Source organism: Nilaparvata lugens, chromosome 8 (genome assembly GCF_014356525.2).
Source record: "Nilaparvata lugens isolate BPH chromosome 8, ASM1435652v1, whole genome shotgun sequence".
Classification (NCBI taxonomy): domain Eukaryota; kingdom Metazoa; phylum Arthropoda; class Insecta; order Hemiptera; family Delphacidae; genus Nilaparvata; species Nilaparvata lugens.
This window is the reverse complement of record NC_052511.1, coordinates 4,422,707-4,448,993: the sequence shown is the minus strand read 5'-3', so window position 1 is coordinate 4,448,993 and position 26,287 is coordinate 4,422,707. Positions and strand designations below refer to the sequence as shown.

The 26,287-nt window shown below is 34.5% G+C and overlaps 1 protein-coding gene across 1 annotated transcript in view; it reads left to right on the top strand.

The window, feature by feature from the left end:
• The first annotated feature begins 2,243 nt into the window (after positions 1-2,243).
• The window catches only part of LOC111064314 (CTP synthase 1), a 36,716-nt gene continuing 12,672 nt past the window's right edge, over positions 2,244-26,287 (top strand). Inside the window, exons 1-12 of the mRNA XM_039433768.1 lie at positions 2,244-2,562; positions 3,951-4,121; positions 5,159-5,244; positions 6,787-6,918; positions 8,281-8,445; positions 12,102-12,256; positions 13,833-13,965; positions 15,299-15,387; positions 16,447-16,584; positions 18,391-18,551; positions 19,707-19,811; positions 20,994-21,218. Of these exons, the coding sequence (XP_039289702.1) occupies positions 2,397-2,562; positions 3,951-4,121; positions 5,159-5,244; positions 6,787-6,918; positions 8,281-8,445; positions 12,102-12,256; positions 13,833-13,965; positions 15,299-15,387; positions 16,447-16,584; positions 18,391-18,551; positions 19,707-19,811; positions 20,994-21,218 (1,726 nt within the window). The 5' untranslated portion in view covers positions 2,244-2,396. The remainder of the gene's footprint in view (positions 2,563-3,950; positions 4,122-5,158; positions 5,245-6,786; positions 6,919-8,280; positions 8,446-12,101; positions 12,257-13,832; positions 13,966-15,298; positions 15,388-16,446; positions 16,585-18,390; positions 18,552-19,706; positions 19,812-20,993; positions 21,219-26,287) is intronic.

The window sequence follows — 26,287 nt, the reverse complement described above, 5'->3', positions numbered from 1 at the left end:
TTTTAACTATTTTTTAATAAGTATGATAATGGGATAGGCTAATATGATACGTAGATCTGAGGTGAAAGAAATATGCAGCTATCAAACCCTGCAATTGAAAAGACATTGAATTATAATGAGGCTACATTAGGGTTTAAATATTCTTATTATCAAGTTCCCTTTACTTTATTATAACTCTTCAAGAGCCATTTTTAAGTTCTAGTTTGTTAAAACGAATTGTGCTGTAATAAAAAATAAAGGGTACTTGATAATAATGTTTATTGTATTCAGTAGCCCTAAAAATGTATTTATTTATTCATCTATTGTACAAAATACTACAATCATAAAAAAATTATGACTTTGAAGGAAAAACTAGGCTGAGCCTGTACTATTTCTCTCCAAAAATGTTGATAAAAAGTTAATGTTGTCCAAAGGGTGAGGTTATGTAATCACACATACTGCTCCGTCACTTGATTTTTGTCCAGGGATAATGATTTGAAGATATAGAATTTTGAAGGTTGATATGATACTACAAATGAATTACAGAATGTATCTTTCTTAAGAAAGATTGCACTTATTTGAAAAAATTTTCTTTAAAAAGAAGAGTAATTATTAAAATATTCTGTGTTCGAAAGAGTTCTATTAAATTTACTTGAAGATTAAAAAAATCTGAATTATAAGCTTGTGCTTATTAAATAATACCCTCAAGAATATGTGGTCTTTTTAAAAATCAGTGTAGGCCTACCGTACGGTGATATATTTTAAAATAATGAATTATTGAAAGCACTACCAACATTTACAACAAATACTAACAATGTGTTTGTTTTTAAATTTTTAATGTTTTTATCAACGTTTTATTCTACAAATTAAAAAATTACTGTTTTTTGGAAAATCCAATGTCCTCAAAAAAGAATGCATGTAAAACACTTACTTCAACTTCCATGATCAATATCAGTTCATAATCTATAATATTTTCTGCTGATGAGAAATGTTATAGATTTCATTTTTGAGAATAGTAATGAGGAATTTTAGATATTCTACGGTTATAGATTTTAAATTCATGAGAATCCTTAGCATATAATCTAAAACAATGGCTGCATTATGATTGATTATTCATCAAGTATTTCTGAGAAGATAGTACTGTACTAACGATATATTATATTTGGTATTTTATTATCATGTCTTCGATACTTAGCACATGCCTATACTGCTACATGAAATAATATTAAAAAAAATCTCACCTTGTGCGTTGTGGTAGACACCAAGCTATTTATATTGAAATGACGAATCAGCTCTTTGTTGCAACTGCTTTATCAGTACAGTTACGGTATCCTAATTTCCAATATATTTTTAAAAGACAGTCATCTACTAAATCAACACTAGAAGGTGAACTTAAAATAGGACTGAAAGGAGAGACCTAATTGCCATAGTAACAGGAGTAACAGAGAGAGGACTTTCATTGATCAAACGCTGCTCAGGAGCTTCCAAGGTTCCACTTGAATGGATCAATTTTGATTGATGAGGCTTTAGTATATGAAAAATAATGTCAATAACGATTGATATTAGAAAGGATGTATTGAAATAATGCTTAAAATCACAGAATTCTGAAGAGAGAGCATTCAGACTGAGATTAATATTTTTTTCGTTTAGGCTAATCGTTATACTTCTTAGTTTAGAGGTTGATCATTTTACCTTCGATCAATAAAGTTTAGGCTGTAGAAAGCTACCTTCTTCTTTATCCTTTACCCTTACAAGTTACTGTTGAATGTATTCTGTTATAAGTTGTTGAATTGAAGGCATATATAGCGGCAGATAAAGAAATAGTGGTATAAGTTATTTTAACTTGAAAAATGTTTCAATTCAGAATTTTCAATGTTTTTGTGGAGTAATTATAAATACTTGAAGGTTCTCTAGAATAAAAAGTCAGTATTTTGTCAAGGTTTTTTATAAAATGAAATCAAAAATCATAATAATGAAGCCTACCTATTCCAAACATCCATTCGAAATCTCCCGCTTTCCGTAGTAGTTTGCGAAAATTACGGGAGAGCGCGCTTCCTACTTATCAACCAAGCAAGGAAATTTAATACGACCAAGGATATTATTGTGAACGTAAAATCAATGTTCGAATTTGATTAATTGTATTTGGATATTTTTTGTATTTAATATATCCATATCTTGAATATTTAATGATATAAATAAAAGCATACGTTGTTGGTACGCCTGGAAGTCAGCCAGCCAGCACTGTCAAGCAGAAAACAAAAAATGAGACAGTTCCTCACAAACCACGCATTGCAGTGTTCTGCAGACTGCATGCGGCTTTTGTTTTCATCTTCCTAAAAACCCATTGATTTTTATTTTTAATCAGTGCTCATTAATTTAGTGCAATTAGTGATTAATTTTCCGTATTTTTTTCAACAATGAAGTACATCCTAGTCACTGGAGGCGTAATAAGTGGTATTGGCAAAGGTGTCATTGCAAGTACGTTTGGCACAATATTGAAATGCTGTGGAATTCACGTTACGTCAATAAAAATCGATCCCTACATCAATATCGATGCAGGAACCTTTTCTCCTTACGAACACGGTGAGTACTTGGGTTTTGAAATTGATTTAAAATTTGCTAGCCTTGAAATTTCTTCTCATTCCAATGACTCCTGTGTTCAGCTGTTTTGGCGCCATGTGATCAGACAAGTGAAAGCTAACCTATAAATTTAATATTCATGCAAACTCGTTGGAAACGTGGATTTCTTCTATAAAAAAGTATAGAATATACTTTATACCTGCCATAATTTATTATAAGAATCTACGTAAATTTCAGATGCCTTTCTCTACCATTAGTAGAAGATCAATAAATTACAATATTATAATAATATCTTTGGTACCATAATTAAAATTTGTCCATGTGTTCTATTTAATTCAGATTGATAAGCTTTACAATTCCATATTTAAAATAATGTATCATTTTTCAGAAAGAGATCTTACTCATATAACATCTCATAAAATTAGCAATCATTTTACAAGCTCTATAAATTCACTTCGACCGTGTATGAATTTAAAATTTTGCCTAATAGATTGACTCAGTGGACTTGCATGCTCTTTATTGTAGTTCAAGATAACTTCAATTTACTTTTGAAGGTTATATGAGTTTGTAAGGCTATTCCATTTATATTAGTTGTTATTCAAGTTCAATACAATACGATACATACAATAAACTATACCGTAGGCCTACATATTTTCTTCGTGAGTCTATTATAGTGTAAATTGCTTGAATTAATTTTTCTTATTGCTAAAATCTAGTTCAAGGATATTAAATTGTTGTTCCAATCGGACAAATCTTCTTTTGTGATGAGGGTGATGCTCATATGAACTCTATGTTTTCCCGTGAATAGTGAGACTAGTTAAGATGTATGATCATGCACTTTTTGAAATTACTAGTATTGTACCATTTCACTCATTAGCCAAGCATCCAATGTCGTGATCAAGGTCAGGTTTTCCTGGATAGATCGTGTCAAGTACCGTAATTAAAAACATTATTCATGCCTCAAGCTTTCAAATTATTTCTGTTCTGCTTAGCAAAGTAGGATTATTTAGATTTATTTTCTGGTCAATAGAACAGGATTTAATTAGGATTAAGGTCCATGAACTTTGGCTTGAGAGATGGGAGAAACAGTAATTATAAAGATGTGTTTGAAAAACTTTTTTTTATTGATTTTGAATCTTCTGCAAGTGGTTATGGACAGTGGAGCTGGACAAAGGTACACCTTTCCAACAAAGGAACTGAGAGCACGTCACTAAGAACCGACTAGAAGCAAAGAGGATCTTTAAATTTTTCAAAAAGATTCATGAGTTGGTTAATCGCTTCCCAATAATAAATTATTAAATTACATTCCAATGTAGGTATAATCTTGAACTGATTCTGTAAATTAATTTTATGATTTTATTATTCAATTTTGTAAATGTTGTGCCAAACAGGGGAGGTTTACGTGCTGGACGATGGAGGGGAAGTGGATCTTGACCTGGGAAATTATGAGAGATTTTTGGATGTCACACTGCACCGTGACAACAATATCACCACCGGAAAAATCTATCAGCACGTTATCAACAAGGAACGAAATGGAGATTTTCTTGGAAAAACTGTCCAAGGTACTGGAAAAATCACTGTTTTCACTTTATGACTTCGATTTATGATTGAAGATTTGGTTGTTGGAAGAATTGAGTATTTTTACGCTAGAAAATTGTTGAAGCTTGCACCAAGTTTTATCACTTCTAAGGATGTAAGCTTACTGATTAGTCTGGTCTAAAGGATATTATGGATATTGTATTATATTACAATTATTTTAGTTATCTCTAGGGTTTTATTCTTCGTGCCGGTTGCACAAAATCTGGTTAAATTTTAATGTGATTGATTTCACGAGAACCAATCAGAGAAGCCTTATCAAAAATACCTTCTCTGAAAAATTCTCGTAAAATTAATCACGGTTAAAATTTAACCGGCTTTTGTGCATCCGGGGCTTAGTCTTATAAATGTGGGCTGTTAGATTTTTATGTTAGGATTATTATAATGCCTTTTTAACGTTGTGTAACTTTTCATCAATATTAACACAAATAACTGTTAATTTGCAAGTCGTTATTACTGTTATTACTGATTAAACATCAAGTTTTGCACTGAATAACAAAATTCTAGAATTTGTATTCTATTAACTTACCCATCCATTGAACATTATTGTTCAACGATTTTTTGATTACTCAATGTTTGATTAATTTGATTCACAATTCATTTAGTTTGATAGACTAGTTATCAGAGTGAATCATCACATCAGTGCCCTACTGCATGAGAAAATGCAAGCCTATTCTACCTATACAATACCTATTCGAATAACCAGCTCACTACTAATATTATTTGTTTGTATTTTAGCATGCTATAGACCCCAGAATGAACATACCTGATTGGCTAGTAAATATGCCTTCTCTGTGTTAGTTATCATTAAACGTGAATCATAATAATTATGTGAATTTTCATAATACAGATAGTTTGATAAACTAGAATGTATAAAAAAAGTGCTTCTAGGAAATGACCCATTGAGTTCACCTTAGAGACAAATAAATTTGTATGTGGTCTGTAAATTTTTATTTAGATCCTTTTCTTTTAGAATTGATTATTCTCTATGTCTTGTTTTCAGTTGTACCGCATATAACTGATGCAATCCAGGAATGGGTGGAGAGAATTGCTAGGATATCAGTTAGTCCTGATGGTGCTACACCTGAGGTAAACAATATTATTGACTATTCAATTGAAATTGAATTATTAGAAACTGACACATTTGAAACTTCATGTATTTAAATTTCATGAAATTTTATCTAAACAATCAACATAAATCCAAAAGATTGAATCCATGTGGTAGCTTGAAACGTTTCCGGTTCATGTCAACTATAATCTATTGTAGCTCAATTAATAATAAAGAATTGCATAGTTGAAGTTGATTGATACATAGCTTTAATGAGAATTATCTCATATTGCAATACTGTTTTCTATGTATTTTCTCTATAATTTAGGGTGTTATCACATTGAATGCGTATATGTGCTAGTGCACGTCGAATCATGCATGAGCCGAGAAACAAAAATCTGGAAAGTGCCATTGAAACACGTTGTAACTTGCATGTAGTTGCTCACACTAAACGCAACCAGCAAGTACGTACATGCGTTCAGTGTGAGTGTTCCTTTTGCTCTTCCCTTAGTTTTTTTCATCTGCACGCTTGGTCATGCATAACCAAGCGTGCACTTGTACATATTCGTATTCAATGTGATCATACCCTAAGTTGAATAATGTTTGATTATTGTACGTACTTGTTATCATGTTGTAATTTGGACGATTTAATAAAATATCAGTTCAATCAATATTTATTGGAAACAAAAAATAATTATAATGTTGGGTTGAGCTAAACCCATAAGTGTCTCAGCTCTTTTTGGAAGTGTTTCAGTGTTTTTTGGTAGAGAGTTAGTGGGGAGGATATTTTTATTATTCTTCCCAAAGAATGGACATTGATATGTCCAAAGCTCCGCCAATTTATGTAGATGCATAACAATATGATTATTATCTATAGTTATTATATTACAAATTGCTTTTTCATATCATATACAGTTCTATAGTTATTTTCCTAGTCTATATTATGTAAAATTCATCTATAATTTTGTTGTATTGTAAGCTATTGTATATAAGTGTATAAGCCAGTATATATTGTAATCTACATAAATAAAGTACTCAATCAATCAATCAATCAATCAAGCTCTTAGCAGATTCCATTTCAAGGCATCATAATGTCTATAGTGAGGTCCATGTTATAATGACAGTGTTTGATCAACATTGGTGTTGCTATCCTTGTCTCTCATTCAACAAAGCAGATAGCGCTATCTTTTTCTATTTCTCTAACGTTGCCAAATCGTTTTAAACAATGTGGAAATGTGATTAATGAACAAAATATTTTATCTCAATTATGGAAATTTATTATTGAATCAGTAAAACATATTTTTACTTGACGAATAAAATATAATTGCACATTTTAAACAATAATGAACAGTTAATTGTACATCAGATATACCGGTATCAGCTATCCTCTAGATAGAAAGCAGTGGCAAGGCAGAGAATCGACCGGTATCAGCTATCCTCTATATAGAAAGCAGTGGGAAGGCAGAGAATCGACAACGCTGTTCTATCTTTCTCCACTGCCATTATAAAGTTGACCCAGTATAGTGTCTAAAGAAAAGTACAATGGTGCATTACATTTGGTAAATTGTTGATTGTGATTTCAGGTGTGTATAATAGAACTGGGAGGTACCATCGGTGACATTGAAGGAATGCCATTCGTCGAAGCTTTTAGGCAATTTCAGTTCCGTGTGAAAAAAGAGAACTTTTGCGTGGCTCATGTATCTCTAGTACCTCAGGTAAGTTAGTCAGTATAATATATCTTAGGCTAAACCATAGAAAAAATATAGTATAAGAAGATATCCAATGGTATGGGGCGTTTAAATGAAATGAAAACATTCTTTATTTGACTTAAGACTTTTAGGGCCGGTTTCCGAGCTCGGGATTTGGCTAAGTTCTAAACTTTGAACAGCTGGAGTCAGAAAATTGGCTTTCCGAAACGGGGCGTAGTCGTAGTCATTGGCCCAGATGAATAAAACCAGAGCAAATGCTCATGAGCAAGAGCATGGAGCATAAGGTTTTGCTCATGAGCAAAAGGTAGAATTTGCTCATATTTATATGAATAAGCTTTACCTTATACTCTTACCTTATGCTCCTGAACTCTTAAAATGCTCACGTATTTTAAAGATTTTTCATCAGCTGATTCGCTTTTGTAGCGTTACTTTGTTTTTATAGCTCACGGAAGCGCTAAATATGCAAGTAGGGTGCACCGCTTGTGTTTGCGTCGTCTGCTCTATTTTCTATTTGTGAATAGAGTTTTAGGCTAGTTGAGTTTAGAATTTTGAAATAATAGCGTGAAAAAATGTCATCTCTATAATAATCTTTAGCATATTCTTATAATATCAATAGCCTTTTTATAATCGTCCACACTCTCATCTTAAATGCCTATTTCCTATTTTGTGATGGCTATCTTTATAACATGGCTATCTTTTGTATTTTTTTTGTAGGGATAATGGTGATATATATCATGGTTGAATCTAAAAAGAGTTTTATAGTTCTCAACTATTGGTTGTGATCGTATCTGGTATAGTTTCCTCTTCCTCAAACGAATTAGTTGAGTCATTTTACTATGAGCAAAAGGTGATAAGCTGCTCTAGACTAGACTCACCTTTTTTGAAGCATTTGCTTCAAAATTTGAGCAAATGCTCTAGTTTATTCATACAATTTTGAGCAAAAGCTTTTACTTTTGAGCAAATGTTCAAACTATTTTTTTGATGAGCATGAGCAAAAGGTTTTGCTCACGTTTATTCATAGAAAATGAAGCAAATGCTCCATATTTTAGAAGTATAAGGAAATGCTCTACTTTATTCATATGGCCCTATGTCATAGTCACGTTTGAATTAAATTTCGAAAAAATAGAAAATTGAATACAAAATAAAATAAAGAGAATATACTGTAAAGTTTCAGCTATTTTGAATTATTTAGGAATGTTTAATATCGTGAAGGAAAACGTTTCCAATTATAGAAATGAGAAAATAAAAACTGTGAATACTGTGATAATAACTGCGACTACGCCCCGTTTTTGAAAGACTCCAGCTGTTTAAATATACCACTTATTGTTGTATTTAATGTTAAATTTGTTCCACTTTTGTGTTTTTTAGCCGAGAGCAACTGGCGAATCGAAGACAAAACCCACCCAATCGAGTGTTCGCGAACTGCGCGGTCTAGGCTTGTCGCCGGACCTGATTGTGTGCCGCAGTGAGAATCCAATCAACCTGGCTGTCAAGGAGAAAATATCCAACTTCTGTCATGTCGACCCCGAACAGGTGGGTGACTATCGATGCATCATATCGAAGCAATCAATCATTACTATTATGGATCTGCTCTTGCTCCATATTATCATAGAGAAAAGATGTTATAAAATTTATCCCATATAGGTATCATAGACTCTTCATATACGCCATGTTCCAAATTTCACTGATAAATCAAGCCGATAGTCCATGTAGTTGTTTTTCGTGAAGCTATGTGACACTGGCACCGCACACATACATCGATTTTTGTTCGTACGGTACTTTACCGTCCTTATAAAAGTTATTAGATTAAACAGATGATGTTTGTCAAGTTCCATTAAGGGCCGTTTGCACAGTATAGTATTGCTTTGAGTTAATCTGAAAGTTTAAAGTTAAATTTTCTCAGTTTAATTTTTTCGGTTTTCTCAGTGCATTTACTAATCCAGTTTAAGTTAAACTAGTTTAGCGTTAAGTTGGTAATAGAATGTCATCGTTTATAATATCAGGAAGGCTGATTTTTACAGGAAATGTGTCATTTGTTTACAACCCATCAGTAAATTGAGGTTATGTAGCTCCTATTTTAGTATTTTCTTGTTCTTGTTCAAAATCCACAGAGCTGTAAGCTGTACGGTTATAAAAGTGAAAAGCGATCAAGAAATTCTTAAAAAACTTATGTTTAGTTGGCACCAGAAAATATATTTTAGAATGTCAGATAAAAAAGTTATTTTGTTACGCTTGAATCTACTACGGTCTTCCTCGTTTATTAGAAATCTCTCGAAAGCAATATATCTCAGTTATAGGTATGTTATTAAAAACATGCTTTCTAATCGAAGACCACTGTTAAAATTTGTCTTAATTTCTATCAAGTGATTTCAATCAAATAAGTATTCAATCAAAATACTTCAAGTTAATTCAAATTATTTGGTTTAAACCTCCTACTTTGGAGGTTTAAACTTTCCCAGAGTTTAAACTCAATACAGAGTTTAAACTGATACTGTGCAAACAGAATTTTAGTTTAAACCAAAAAAATCCAGATTTGTTTTAAGCTTTAGCTTAAACTTACACTGTGCAAACGGCCCTTAATCTGATAGAATTCAGATTAAGGACGGCAAAATATCATGCGAACAAAAATCGATGTGTGTGAGCAGGGCTTAACTGTCCCATTCTTGCACTCTCACTTGGCTAAAACTGTAATAAGAGTCAGTAGTCGACAGTAATCGGCTTCAGTTAACAAAAATTGGCTTGAAATTTGGCACATAAACCATGTGATATCCTCTTATGCTCTTTTTATCTGTTTATTATTGAATGAGTGCGGTGAGCTCTTACTGATAACTAGAGCGTCAAGTCGTTGGTTAGTTTGACGACTACTTTCGATCCCTTCCATCTTTCAACCCAGTGAGGGTTAAGTGTAAGAGAGGGCCGACTGCGCCCTAACTTCGCCCTCCTTGGTCAAAAATAAAGGCAGTCATTCTGTTCTATTCTAACTTCAAATTTTTAACTCATATCTTTGAACTTTTATGCAAGTAAACCTCTTTGGCCAACAAAATTGGCTCAATCACTTTTCCGTCCTTTTTGATGATATAATTACAGGATAATATCATAGAGAAACAATAGCTTGAGTAGATATCCCATGGTAAAGGGCGTTTATGTCGCAACTTTTACTGTTATCTCAAGCCAATAGTCCACATAGTTCTTTCCCAAATAGGTATGTGACGCTGGTAGTCTCGCATATTGTGCCGTTCATACACTCTCACCCCAACAAAACAGTAAAAATCTGTAATAATCGTTAGTAATCGGCTTGAGATAAGAGTAAAAGTTGCGACATAAACGCCCTATACCATGGGATATCTACTTACGCTATTGTTACTCTATGATAATATTGAATGTGCATAAGAAAAGAAGATCTGTAGTGACTTATCACCCAGTTGACTGCTGATTTGTGTGTTGGAAGCTTTGACACAGACTGTCTGTGATTTATGCGCCGACAAGTGATTTCAGCTGTCTGTTTTGAAATTTAATTCTGATTTATACATCCATATGGAGTAAAATATTAGTGCCAAGCCCACACGAAGCGTTTTTGGGCGTTTTCAGACGAGTCAGTAGGACAGGAAGCTCTCGATTGGCTGATTATCATCTGATCCCCGAACGCCGACCCATCAGCCAATCAGAGAGCTTGCCCTGCCGACTCGTCTGAAAACGCATAAAACAAGTTTTGTGTGGCTTGGCCCTAAACTTATAATTCAAAGTAGATCGGTGGATTGATAGATCGATGGTGGATTACAAGTTGAGGATTTCAAAATCAAAAACACTTCATGAGCGAGTTCTCCAGCCCGGGGTTTCCTAGTAGTTATCGACTTTGGTTGATTCATTGGCTGAATACAAGAACAGTATAGCAATCACATTTCTATGATGACATTCTCATTATTACTCCAAGATATCAATAGAATCATACATTATTGGAGTATAAATAGAAATATAAATCTGACTATCCTTTTAAAATTATTTCGTCACGACATGTTTCGGCTGCTAATGTCATTTTCAAGTCATGTCGTGACAAAATAATTTAAAGGGTACTCAGATTTAGGCTATATTTATATTCAAAAGTATCCCTAAAGAAAAAATCTGGTGTGGTACTCTCACACAACTTTCCTTGCTCATTGATCTATAAGCCTCATTAACGAGGATAATTTAGGGGATAACATTATGCCGATTGGCGGCTAAATAATTAAAACTACGATTATACTATTGTGATTGTGTTCAGAGTACATTTTCCTTTGTTTGAATTATGAAATTTGAGGATTATTTAAAGTTGTCAAAACAGCTGTTCTACAAATAAAATATCGACATGAGTGTTCTTTTGAATAAACTGTTCTACCTACCTCACGCACGAGAAGGAGGTTACAAAGTAAATTTCTCAAGGATGGGGTGGACCCCCTGTTAATTTCTCAGGGAGGAGACTCATGCAAGTTAATAGAGCTGATATATAACTATACAGGATATGAATTTGAAAAAAATCGGTCAAGTCATTTTTGAGAAAATCGTGATAGAAATTTAACAAAATTCATTCTTCTCAGGAATATTACGGATCTCCTTAAGGACCTTAAGTTTAAAATTTCAAGTCAATCGGTTAATTAGGAATGGAGTTATCGTGTTCACACACACACACACACACACACACACACACACACACACACACACACACACACACACACACACACACACACACACACACACACACACACACACACACACACACACACACACACACACACACACACACACACGCACGCACACACACATAGACCAACACCCAAAAATCATGTTTTTGGACTCAGGGGACCTTCAAACGTATAGAAAACATGAAATTAGGGTACCTTAAATTTTTTTGGAAAGCAATACTTTCCTTACCCATGGTAATAGGGCAAGGAAAGTAATGAAAAGTATAGAAAACATGAAATTAGGGTACCTTAAATTTTTTTGGAAAGCAATACTTCCCTTACCTATGGTAATAGGGCAAGGAAAGTAAAAAAGACAATTATTGTAGCAATACACTATCTCTGTAATTATTTTTAACGGATACATCAGTTATTTTCCACTGAATGTTTTTCCAATGGACCCAAAAAGTCTTCTCAGACAACTTTCAGCTTTCATATGTTTTCTTATGTCTATTGTGCATTTTTTTAAAAATACAGGTGATCTGTATCCACGATCTGTCGTCCATCTACCGAGTGCCTTTAATGATGGAGCAGCAGAAAATAGTTGAGTTCTTCTGCGAACGGTTGAAGTTGGACATTCCACTGCCAAGGCCTCGCAAGTTTATGCAGAAGTGGAGGGACCTGGCTGAACGGTCAGTTTTCATTGAATTAATAGTAATAGTACAGTCCGGGTCCTGTAGCTTTGCCTATCGGCGGGGGGCCACTGGACTACAATACTACCCGTTCAAAAACATAGAACATTCTTTGAAAATGTATCTTTCCACACGCAACAGATGCTCTGTTGTATCTTCTCAAATGCAACGTGTTGTATCCGATAAGATACACAAGGAGCTTTAATGTATCTTTCCATAAGCAACAGTTGCTCTTTTGTATCCTTTCAAAAACAACGTGTTGTATCCGAAAAGATACACAAGGAACTTTAATGTATCTTTCCATAAGCAACAGATGCTCTTTTGTATCGTGTGAAAAGCAACGTGTTGCATCCGAAAAGATATACAAGGAGCTTTAATGTATCTTTCCATAATCAACAGTTGCTCTTTTGTATCCTTTCAAAAACAACGTGTTGCATCTGAAAAGATACACAAGGAGCTTTAATGTATCTTTCCATAAGCAACAGTTGCTCTTTTGTATCCTTTCAAAAACAACGTGTTGCATCCGAAAAGATACACAAGGAGCTTTAATGTATCTTTCCATAAGCAACAGATGATCTTTTGTTTCGTCCAAAAGCAACGTGTTGCATCCGAAAAGATATACAAGGAGCTTTAATGTATCTTTGCATAAGCAACAGATGATCTGTTGTATCTTCTCAAAAGCAATGTGTTGCATCCGAAAGATACACAAGGAGATTTTTCGAGTTACGTCCTTTTAGCACAACACAGCTTATCAGCTGACATTCGTTCAACATGCTCTTTCCATTTTTGGTGATACGTTGCAACTCTCTTTCATTCATGAAAATCTCTGTGTGTTGGAAGCTTCCTCAATCTTGGGTCTCTGAAACGTGATGTTTTTGCAAAGCCGTGTATATTACCCCGCGAACCATACTTTGCCTATATGCCATTACAAAGTCACGGAGACAAAGCAACAAATACAGAAAAGTAAAATGTGCAGGTTCGTGCGGATAAGTCTTTACCCACTTTTAGAACTTCACTTTCACAAAATTCTCAGTCCAAAAATATTCATACAAACTGGATATTTAATTCGTTATTCATTCATACAATAAGTACATCAAAATGATAGGGAGAGAAAAAATACGATAACCTTGTGCTATTCCTCTCCCAAATTTAGACAAGGCTGTATCACCCGGTTGCACAAAAGTCTGTTATCTTTTAATCCCAATCAAATCTCACAAGATCCAATCAGAGAAAGTGTTTTGAAAAGAAGGCTTCTCTGATTGGTTCTTGTGAAGTTTAATCATGTGCTCATGTGGGCAATAACAAAACATAAGCGTACAATAAAAACAGAAGAAATTTATTTATTCATACAATAAATGGTACAAAATCAATGTTATCAAAATGATAGGGATAGAAAAAATAAGGTAACCCTGTGCTATTCCTCTCCCAAATTTAGATAAGGTTACACATGGTTCAAAATAGATCTTATTAGAGCTATCAAAAATCTGGAGCATCTAAGTGATTTCTATTTAGTTTCTATGGAATATTGTACGGAGTTTTAAGGTATTTTTGCAAATCTCAATGTGATTGATTTCAGTGCCGACAACCTGCGTCGTAGTGTGCATATCACACTGGTTGGCAAATACACCCAGCTGGAGGACTCGTATGCATCGGTCACCAAATCCCTGCAGCACAGCGCTATTGCAGCCGGATACAAACTCAAACTAACGGTGAGTTCGTGTTCAAATCATTGATGAAATTCCCACAAAAACCAGTTTTGACCTCGCAGCTCTTTTAAGGATAGTTGGGGGTAAATTTATAAGGGGTAAAAGTCCTCAGCCTTTTCTCACTCAGGTGGGGTCGACGAGTTTTGGGTAGAGGGTAGCTATGATAAGGGGGTTTGAAAGTACCAGTTTTTGGTTGTTGGCATAGATCTAGAACATCTAACAATATGCGTCTTAGGACATTTTATCGAATACAAAATTGAAGTTTACTATAGTTTACTGAAAGCGACTGACCCAAAACGCTGACCCCACCTGAGTGAGAAAAGGCTGAGAAGAAGAATAAGATGACAAAATTGAAGTTTACAAATTTGCCTACAAGTTTCATCTGTAACAGTCGCTCTCATAGGTGTAACATTTTAAAGAAATCCATTTTTGCCTCCGATTTTTTAGTCTTTTTGTCTGATCACCTTTCTTAAACGATTGGTTTAAAAATTCCTTGCTAATTATGAGCTCATGGTGCATTAAATTCTGTTCAATTTAATGTATGATTTCATTATTTTACGCATCTCCCTACGATTGTTGCTGCAGTTATAGTGTTGAGTGTAAAATGTAACAATAGATCGGTTGACAGATAAATTCATAGTGAATGCTTGGAACACAATATTTGATTTCGCAGCTTTGTTTGGACTAGATAGAAGGATAACATATCAAAAGTCCTCATCCCTACCCCTTGTGCTTAAGGATGAGGGCGGTTCAAAAGTTGCGTTTCTACATTTCTGGCTTAAACGCATGTATTTCGGAAACAATGCCTTTTCATGTTTTCCATCAATTGTTATAGTAGTTTTAGGGCCATATGCTAACTCTACGTTTAACGCTAAACCACGTTTACTTGTAGATATGGTTGCATTTATCATAATGTGTTTCATACGGGGTTTAAACGAACAGCTGATATTTCTCCGTTTAAACCGAGTGTCTGCATACGGGCCTTAGTGTAGGGTGTGAAATATTCAATACAGCTACCCCTGTGCTAAAGGTAGGGCTACCCCTATTAACTACTCCCAATGAGTCAAAAATTGTGATCATTTTTTTGCAATATTTCCTGCAATAAAATTCATTCATCAAAATTAAATTCAATTCATTCATCAAAATGATAGGGAGAGAAAAAAGTAAGGTAACCTTGTGCTATTCCTCTCCCAAATTTAGATAAGGTTACACATAGTCCGAAATAGGTTAAGTCTATAGTTAATATCATTATTATTTTTTTTTTTAAATTATGACATGAACCTCACTATAAGCACCTGTGTTTGTTATATCTAAAAAATGTATTTGTATGTTTCAGTACATTGAAGCAGCTGATTTGGAAGAGGAAACAAAAGTCAAGAATCCAGTCGCTTATCACGAGGCCTGGCAGAATCTCTGCAGAAGCGAGTAAGCGCAATAATTATATAAAAAAAGTCCAAAAAACAATATCTCCAAACAGTATTTTCAAATAAATAAAATGTATCAATTATTTGCTATGACTTGGTCATATACAGGAAGTGTTCTGAAGAAGAAGGGGACAGATCTTAGGGTGTGATCACAATGAATAATTTGTATGTGTGCAAGTCAAGTATACGTTGTGCACATATTGCAAGTGCAATTATGTGTACATGATGTTATGTATCTGTATGCTATCATGTTATGTGCACATTATGTTATGCATGACCAAGCGTGCAGATGAGAAACAAAATCTGGAAAAAGCAATAGGAACACTCAATGCTTGCACCTGCTGGTTGCGTTCAGTGTGAGTAGCTACATGCAAGTCACAACATGGCTCAATGGCCCTTTCCAGATTCTGTTTTTCAGCTCATGCATGATCTGACGTGCACTAGCACATATACGCATTCAATGTGATCACACCCTACAAAATTGTATTGTAATATACCTCATTTCATATCCAGGAAATCAAAAACCTAAAGGCACGTACAGACTTGATCGCCACAAACACGCGCATTTTGCTTTCCATCAAATGATTATATATCTGTATTTGTACAGAAGCAGTAAGATACAGAATATAAATAAGCTGAACATTAGCTGATGGAAATTATATATAGTGCGTGTTCGTGGCGCATAAGTCTGTATGCACCTTGAAATATTTCATCAATTTTCAAATATAATTACAGATTCAGGCTCAACTCACACTTACGCGACTCAGGTCGAGAAGAGAGACTCGACTCTAGTCGAGAGCATGTGTTTCCAAATAGTGACACTTGAACCCGTCGATTCTAGTCTCCGCGCGACGTCACCATTTAAAAACACATGTTTTCGAGTCTCTCTTCTCGACCTGAGTCGCGTAAGTGTGAGTTGAGCCTTAATGACTCATTCATTTCAGATTTCCACTTTACTTGAATCCATTCTTTTGTATATCATATTATTTTGGATTCTAGTGCTTCCCATCGTATTGGAATTCAATTCTTTATGATTCTATTTGATACATTATGTTTTTAGGGGTGTGATAGTTCCGGGTGGCTTCGGCAAGCGGGGTATGCTGGGCAAGATGGCGGCATGCCGCTGGTGTCGACAGACCCTCAAACCCTTTTTGGGGGTGTGTTTGGGGCTGCAGGTGGCTGTCATCGAATATGCAAGGTAAGCAGCTAGTTAATTAATTGGTAAGCAGTTATTTCTAAAAATATTGGTAAGCAGTCATTTAATAAATTATTGTTGAGATATTTTTTTTAATTTTACCTACATCACTAGGACGTCAGGCACCTCCGCATGTAGAGATTGGCTATCAGTGTGGCTCTATAGTGAGGTTAATGTTATAAAGTCAGCACCCTATTAACATCGTGTTGCTATCCTTGTCTGTCATCAGACTTAGTTCTGCTCTGTTACCAGATGAATTTTAAAACTTCAGAGGTTACTTGCTCCATTTTCATTTCGTATTAAATCACAATGTAAGCAACTTTAGAACCCTTTCTCTTGAAAATGTTTTTATTAGGAAAAATGTGTTCCTATTTGTCATCATATTGGGACAATGAGGCAATGAAGAGAGAAGATTTGGTTCAAGAAGCAATTTAGACACTTGCTCAACATGTGCATTCACAATTCACATGTTATTTATGAAAAATGTGGAGACACTGTAGTCCTCTTCAGTTCAGAGGAAGTCTAATTGAAAGTATTGTTGAAAAACATTTTTTTGGAAAAACCAATGATAGACTGTCTGAAGAAGAGCAAGCGGGGTATACAAGCATACCCTTCGACTTTGTCAAGCTAATATTATGCCAGTCTGTGAAAGCATGCAATAATATTACCCGAGTAACATGAAATCCCATTTATTGATGTACTGAGCTAACCAGACTGTCAAATAACAATTCAACCACAAATTGTTGCATGGAAAATAATGGAGAACAGTACTCCATCATAAAAAAGGGAATAGTATGAAAGTTTTTGATGAAGGAAATGAGCCGGGAAGGGGTTAATCTTTAAACACTTGGTCTCTGCGCTCAGGTTTTCTCGAAGCTTGCAAGAACTTCCCGTTTTCATATATTTATAATATAGGATGGTATTCGTACATTTTTCATTTTATATTGTATTTTACTTCTTTCTTTTATAACCATTGTTATTGTACTGTATTATGTTTTTGGGACAAATAAAGCTTTGATTTGATTATTCTCAGTTTTTTTTATATATTCTCGCTTCAATGGTACCCCTCTTTATAAAATTAGCGAGTTTTTGAAATGAGTGGCTGTGAGGGTTACATTGTTGAACATAGTGGGGAGTGACTTCTGGGATGTAATTTGCTGTTCTATGGAATGCAATTTACTTGTTTGTTGATGCTATTTGATAGCTAATACTTATTACTTTGTAACATTCATTAAATTAAACATAATATATTATGATATTATATTGGTAATAGAAGTGGAGATATTATATTAATTATCAATATACGTTAGACATAGTGAAAATAGTCATCACAAAAAGACAATTAGACACTGGACTTTTTAAAAGCTGACATTGTATATTGTATTTTATTTATAATAATAATAATAATATCTTGTGACCTGGCTGGCTCAGGTCTGGTGTCAGAGTTTTCAGGTCGCAACTGATCAATTTCAGGGCCTCTGACATGACCTAACGACTGCTTTTTAGGCAACCGAGACCGACGGCTTAACGTGTCCATCCGAAACACGGGAGTGGCCCGAGAAAAATAACTTGCCCGGGCTGGGATTCGAACCCGGGCCTTTTGGATTACAAAGCCAGCATCTAATCCACTCGACTACGGCCACTCCATTTTATTTATAATGAATGTTGTATGTGACCTGGCTTATGTACTGATGTACTTTGGATTAAATAAAATCATTGAATCTGAATTTGGAAATTTTAATTTATCTTAATTTAACATGTTTTTTTGTACAAATTTTCATCAATATTGTTGTGTGTGTTTTATTGTAGGAATGTGCTGGACCTGGCAGACGCCAACTCGACCGAAGTGGACCCGAACACTAGCAACCCGGTGGTCATCGATATGCCTGAACACAACACTGGCCAGATGGGAGGCACCATGCGACTCGGCAAGCGAACGACTGAGTTCATCGAAAAGCCATCCAAACTTAGTGAGTTCCCAACACACCTGGATGTGCATTTTGTTTGGTTTTGCTGGTGGGCTTCACTGTATACTCTGCTAAAAGTGGCATGTTAAAAATCGTCGACATTTTTAAAGCGTCCCTGGTTCCAGCAAATTTCAAACAACGCTACATGATAAAATCATTGCGATGAACGCATCATTGTTGCTCACAGCCGTTTGCAGACAAGACTCCAGGTGCAAAATGTTCCAAAGCTGACATTGAATGGTGTTGAGCTGGAATACCAGGACAGGGTTGAAAATCTAGGTCTCATTATAAATAAAACTCTGTCATGGATTGACCAGGTGGAACTTGTCTGCAAAAGAATATTCTCCTGCATTTACAGTTTGAAAAGGTTTGCCCTATTTCTACCACAGAATATAAAAATCATGCTGGTCAAAACTCTTGTTTTGCCTCATTTTAATTATTGTGACACTGTAATAAATGACATGACTGTGGAGCTCTCAGACAGATTGCAGCGTGCTCAAAACTATTGCATAAGATTCATTTTTAATTTAAGGTGATTTGACCATGTTTCAATTTTCTATAATGAGCTATCACTTTTAAAATTAACTGAACTCCGTACCTTGCACATCCTAACACTCCTTCATTCCATAATTAAAACGAAATCTCCTTCCTATCTGTCTGAGAGCTTCAAGTTTCTGTCTGAGGTCAGTGTGCGAGCAACTCGTCGTGGGGACTCACTGCTGTCTTTTTCTATATACAGGACAGCAACTTTCGAAAAGTCGTTTACCATCACGGCATGCAGACATTGGAACAATCTTCCCGATGAGATTAGGAGTATTGAAGGACGTGCTCGCTTTGGGGTGGAGGTCAGGCGGCTGTTATTGGCGGGTCTGCGGGGGTAGTGCGATGGTGGCTAGTTGCGATGCAATCTGTGGGCTGTGTGAATGTTGTATGAATGATTTTTGCTGAATTTTCTTTGTATCAACGTTCTTCCTATATATTATTATTTACTTAAATTTATTTATTATTATTTTTTAGTTATTTTGTAATTTATTGATTTACTTGATTAAGGATTGAGAAGAAGTCTTACTTAAAGTATATAACTGTAAATGATGAGATGAATGTTGAATTAAATTTTGTTGAATGGAATTTGTAATGGTTGGTTATTGTTGTTTTCAGAGTATTTGTACGGCAAAGACAAGATTGAGGAGAGACACCGCCATCGCTACGAAGTGAATCCCGCCTACATTGAGCGGCTTGAGGCGGCTGGCATGATTTTCACTGGTCAGCATAACACTAATCTATCTTATATAATATTATAAAGGAACGAATCGGATTATACACACGTACGAGAAAGGAAATTCACGATTGACGCATCATCACGTCTGAACTACTCAACTGATTAACTTGCAATTTTAAATTTGAATTCTTGATTTACCGAGGATGGTTATAGGCCTATTTTAAATTTTTAAATTTTCAGTAGGTCAAGTTTTCAGTTTCTATAAATTCAAATTGGCATTTGCCCATATGAGGAGCCTTCTTCTCATTTAATATTGTATATATTATATTGTATTTTGTAAAAGAAGAAGAAATAAATCAATTTAATTTTAATTTCAAATCTATTTGTGCTTCAAACAGGCGATTGTAGAGCACCTTTAAAACTGTTCAAATTAAAGGTGCACGATTGGCTGGCAAAAAATCCTTTTTATAAATTAAGTGGATTTTACGAGAGCAGAATCAGCATACCTTAATTCTTATTGTTAGCACGTATGAACTAGCTGCTTAATTTTGTAATATTGTCTTTGTCATTTGTAATATTTGGAAATGTAATCTAAATAGCAATGTAATAGTAACAATGTGTCTCTTAATGTGTGACTGTCTATTTCATGTTCTATTTGTGTGACTTTGTCTTGTGCTTTTTGGCTGGCTGACTATAAAATTGTATTTATTTATTTTTATTCACGGGTTACCTGCTAGTATTATAATAACTTTATTTACCAAAATAATATTCCAAAATGAGAAAGTTAAAATTATTAATAAAATATATTGCATGTTATGTTATTATATAATTACAATATATTAAATCAAATTATTTTTTTAGAAAAATCAAATAAAGACACCAAACCTGAATTGCCACATATCAGTATCACTAATCGTGTCCCAAGCTCTGGAGATATGGCTCCCGTGAGTTTTGATTGGACTGTTCCTACTCAGCCCGATTGAGCGAGTATGAATAGAGTCCCATTAGAAATTATGAGAATTATATTCTCACTGTACCGGATACGTTCACTGATATGTGGGGATCCAGCTTAGAGCAGCCTGCACACATGGACTAACTGCTACGGGAACGTAATTTTTCCTAAATTTGGAAAAATAACAGTTTTGCAGTTAACAGTTCTTTCCAATTTGTGTATTGTGGAATGTAAAATAGAATAAAACTCTAATGTTTTTTAATATGGTTTACAGGCAAAGACACAGAAAAGACCCGTATGGAAATAATGGAACTGCAGGACCACCCCTATTACGTGGCGGTTCAATTCCACCCCGAGTACAGATCTCGCCCGCTGAGTCCGTCTGCGCCGTTCTTGGGCTTGATTCTGGCGGCGGTTGGCAAATTGGACTCCTACATCAGCAAGGGATGCCGGTTCTCGCCCAAGATGATGTCCGATGACGAGCTCGACTACAGCTCAGGTTAGAATTGTATTACATCTTATGGGTGCGTTCACACTGAAATGAAGAAGGAAAGCGTTTGTTCTTATGGGAGTGTTCACACGTTGGCAAAAAAAGAATTGTGTTTGTTCTTATGGGAGTGTTCACACGTTGGCAAGAAAAGAATCGTGTTTGTTCTTATGGGAGTGGTCACATATTAGCATAAAAATAATATTGGTTCTCATAAAATACTGCGAATGGAATACAAATTGACTGAAATATTCTGGTTGAAGTTTAGATTGAATTTTCTGAAACGTTATTAGTTGATCAGAAGACTAGTAATGACCATAATTGACAACAGAACCATAGAGAAACAATAGCGTAAGTAGATATCCCATGGTATAGGGCGTTTATGTCGCAACTTTTACTGTTATCACAAGCTGATAGTCCACGTAGCTCTTTCCTGTGAAGCTTTATGACGCTGGTAGTCTCTCATATTGTGCCAATCATACACTCTACCCGGTCAAAACAGTAAAAATCGACAGTAATCGGCTTGAGATAACAGTAAAAGTTGCGACATAAACGCCCTATACCATGGGATATCTACTTATGCTATCGTTTCTCTATGACAGAACCAAGTTCATTAATTGAAACGAAATTTATTCTAACTATAATGAACAGAAACAAGAGTTACTGTGTAATTTATTTCCACAGTTACATCGATTTTTGGACGAACGATTTATTGCCGTCCTTATACATTCTATTAGATTAAACAGATGAACCGTTTAGAGCCATGATGCTAACATTCCGTTTAACGTTAAACCACGTTTACTTGTAGATATGGTTGCTTTTATCATAATGTGTTTCATACGGGGTTTAAACGAACAGCTGACATTTCTCCGTTTAAACCGAGTATCTGCATACGTGCCTTAATCTGATAGAATTCATAAGGACTTCAAAAATCAAACGTCTAAAAATTGATGTGTGTGTTAGGCTTTGATCCTATTTTATCAAGCGAGCAATTTCTGTATATCTGTTTATATTTTTATATCTGGTTATCTGGTTATTTTTATATCTGGTTATTTATGTTCAACGAATCTCGAAAACGGCTCTAACGATTTTCACGAAATTTGGGACATAGTAGGTTTATGATATAAAAATTCGATTGCACTTGGTCTCATCCTTGGGAAAACTCGCTGAACGACATTAAAAGGATAATTCATCCTTGGCTGGAACAGCTGAGACTTTCGTCGTCTGTGGATAGTAGAAGAGTAATTCTGTGGAAAATCAAAATATCGCATCCCCGAAATTCATAAGCTGACGTATAGCCAGCTGTAAAATATAAACACGATCATTTTAGAGAATTGTGTTCTGTTTATCAATAAATAAAAATAGCTCGTTGCCCCGATATTAATGATCAATTTAGTTCTGTCTATTCTAGTCGACTCATGCTATTGAGGTGCTTACTAACAGACTTATGTGCCACGAACGCGTGCATTTCGCTTTCATCCGCTGATTATATCTGTATCTAAAGCTGGGTTTCGTTTGTGCGTAAATGCCGTCGTCGACCACGACAGGGTGAGGATCTCAGATTGAGTAGATTTCAATTTGTCTAAATAACCTAAAAGATTATGTTCAATTATGTTTTAATGGGGGAGGTTGAGTTTATACTCCTGAATGGGAATATGTTGATATTATTAGAATTGTTTTGAATCTTGAATAATAAACACAAATAATGAAAAGTTATTTGATCAGATGTTTTAGCATACTTTAAATTTGGACAATATGAAAGTCAACAATGCTTATCGTCGTCGTCGTCCACGGAAGTTTACGCACTAACGAAAATGCATTTTTATTGTTTCTGTACGAATACAGATAAATAATGAGCATAGCATCAGCTGATGAAAATTGGAATGCGTGTGTTCGTGGCGCATAAGTCTACGCATCTTTAGATCATAATAGTCAGTGTTCCAAAGAATCATAAACACTCATTCATCATTAGTTCCATTATGTGATTATTCAGAATAATAGACTCCAATTTGAATATACTTTATATATTTTATTCAAATATTGAATCTAATTTGATGTTACTTGAATCAATTTAATTTTCAATTAATTGAAATTTCCAATTAACGAATGATTCTGTCTCTGAATAATTGTGTCTATATCCAGTAGCCCGCTTAAAATTGCATTACTTTTGTTGATCGGCTGCATTATGAAGGTCAGCCTTTGTTGTTGTCTGTAGGCCAACTAATTTTAGAACAAACTTGGCACCGATTCTTGGAGCATGCAATCTATAGCTACAGTTGGAATGTAGGTGTCACTTTCTCTTCAATTCAATTGGTCTTGTTTACCAACACTATATCAAACACAACAAAAATATGAAGATGTTTCTGTTTAAATATAACATGCTAATATATGAATATATTGCTTTGAAAGAAAGCAAAGAGGTTATGCTAACTTATAAAGGAATAACGAAAGTTATTATTTATTTTACAAATTTTATCTATAATATCGGGGCACCGAGCTTATTCTATCTATAAATAAATTTATAAATTTATTCATTTATTGTATAAAATACTATAATCGTAATACAATTATGACATTGAGGAAAAACTAGGCTGAGCCTGTACTATTTCTCTCCAAAAATTTTGATAAAATGTTAATGTTGTCCAAAAGATAAGGTTATGTAATCACACACTGCTTCGTTACTTCATTTTCGGTCCAGGAATGATGATTTAAAATTTTGAAGGTTGATTTTATAGGCCTACTCAAAATGAATCACAGAATGTATCACAATAAACTAAAAACTTTAGAAATATTGCACTTATTTAAAAAAATTTAATAGAGCTTCGCTCGTTATTTTTATTTATTGATAAACAGAACACAATACTCTAAAATGATCGTGTTTATATTTCACAGCAGGCTATTTATGTCATCTTATGAATTTCGGGGATACGATATTTTGATTTTTCACATACTCACTCGCTCACTCACTTTTTTACTATCCACAGCTGTTTCAGCCAAGGATGAATTATCCTTTTAATGTCGTTCAGCGAGTTTTTCCAAGGATGAGACATAGTGCAATCGAATTTTTATATCATAAACCTAGTATGTTCCAAATTTCGTGAAAATCGTTAAAGCCGTTTTCGAGATCCGTTGAACATAAATAACCAGATATAAAAATATATACAAATATACGGAAATTGCTCGCCTTATATAATAGGATACTAAATTTTTCGTCCATGATCTTTTCCAAAATAATACTTAGTTAGGCCCGTATTCAAAACTATTTTAAGTTTGAATTTAGTCAAGTTCTCAGCTGGTACTTGACTATGTCCTACTCTGCAATAAATAAATATGTTTTATAGCTATAGCTATATATGTTATATAGTGTGATCCAAGTTATAATGGCAGTATTTGATTAAAATTGGTGTTGCTATCCTTGTCAATCCTAGTCTATGATTGCGCTATCTTTCTATAGCGTTGCCAAATCCGTTTTTAACATTGTAGAAGTATAATTTATTAAGGCAGAAAATCGGCAACGCTGATCTCTCCTATCTTTATTCACTGCCATTATAACGTGAACCTCACTATACAACTTTGTAAAGCTCCTTGCCACTAGACCAATCCGGCCGGCAACTTCATTAAATTGAACATTAGGCTGCCCACTAACAGTGGAACATGCATGGTAAACCGGCATGATACATGTGACGTCATACATTGTTGCGTCATCGTTGCTGTGATCACAGCGAACCGCATCCAGCAAAATTTTTTGATGTTAGGTTTTGTATTTCCGATTTTTGTTGGCTATTTTTCCTTTGCTGCTCTATTTAAGGTTAAAACATTTATGTGACGTCAGAATACATTACTGCGTCATCACCTTAGACCAGTTATAGAATAGACACGCTGGGAAGTCTAGCCTCTGAAGCCAACATCTACTGCCATATCTCCAAATCGTGAAGTCATCATCGGATAGAAAACTTTCAGATTGTGTCTATTTCAGAAGGATGTAAATTATTAGTAATTAAAATGGTAAACTCCAGCTGCGCTCCCGATGGAATAGACACAATCTGCTATGGAAAACAATGTAAACAAACTCTACAGAAAAGTTTTCTATCTTATGCTGACGTCACGATTTGGAGATATGGCAGTAGATGTTGGCTTCATCGACTTTCAGCCAGTCATATAGGCCTAATTCTTTCTAAACTTATCCGCATTTACATGATTTTATATTTCCTCTGGCAAGTGATTATAAAGTCTAAACCCTAAAGTGAGATATACATTCATTGATGTAGATAGCCTTTGATAGGGGATATCCAGATGTTCTGGAAACGTGTGTATGTCCATGATAGGCATGCATGACTTGCGTGTTTACCATGCATGTTCCACCATTAGTGGCCGGCCACCTTAGAAGTCGTCGTCATCATCATGCCATATTTTTTACCAATCAACCATTTATTTTCAGAAACATGGCAATGCTTTACGTTTTACAGTAGAAACATAACCTTTTTTTGGACATTTTATTAATTTATCAAAATTTGGGAATGGAATAGATTTGGGCCAAGCCTGTTGTTCCTTCCTAATCATATTTATATGATTTGTGATTCTGTCCACGAATAAATAAATAAAATTTAACACTTTTATCAGAGATATTGTGGAACTTCTCCATATTAAGATAAAGAAAGGAAAAAAGATGTTGTCGAATTCCACTATAACATTTTTATTCACCAAAACTAGTTTTCGTTGCCTGTGGCAACATCTTCAGTGGCAACTGAAAAAATAAAAATGTTATAGTGGAATTCGACAACATCTTTTTTCCTTTCTTTATCTTAATATGGAGAAGTTCCACAATATCTCTGATAAAAGTGTTAAATTTTATTTATTTAAAATTTTCCTTTCTTTATCTTAAATAAATAAAATGCTACAACGTCAATTTCAATAACATATATTCTTAAAATAGATTTCAAACCAATAACAACAAATAAATCACTGAAAATTTACAAATAATAGAAAAATAATTAAACCTTGAATAGAGCAGCAAATTCAAAAACATAATATTTTTGTTATTGCCATTATTTAGTGTAAAATTATGTACAGTATTTGGATTC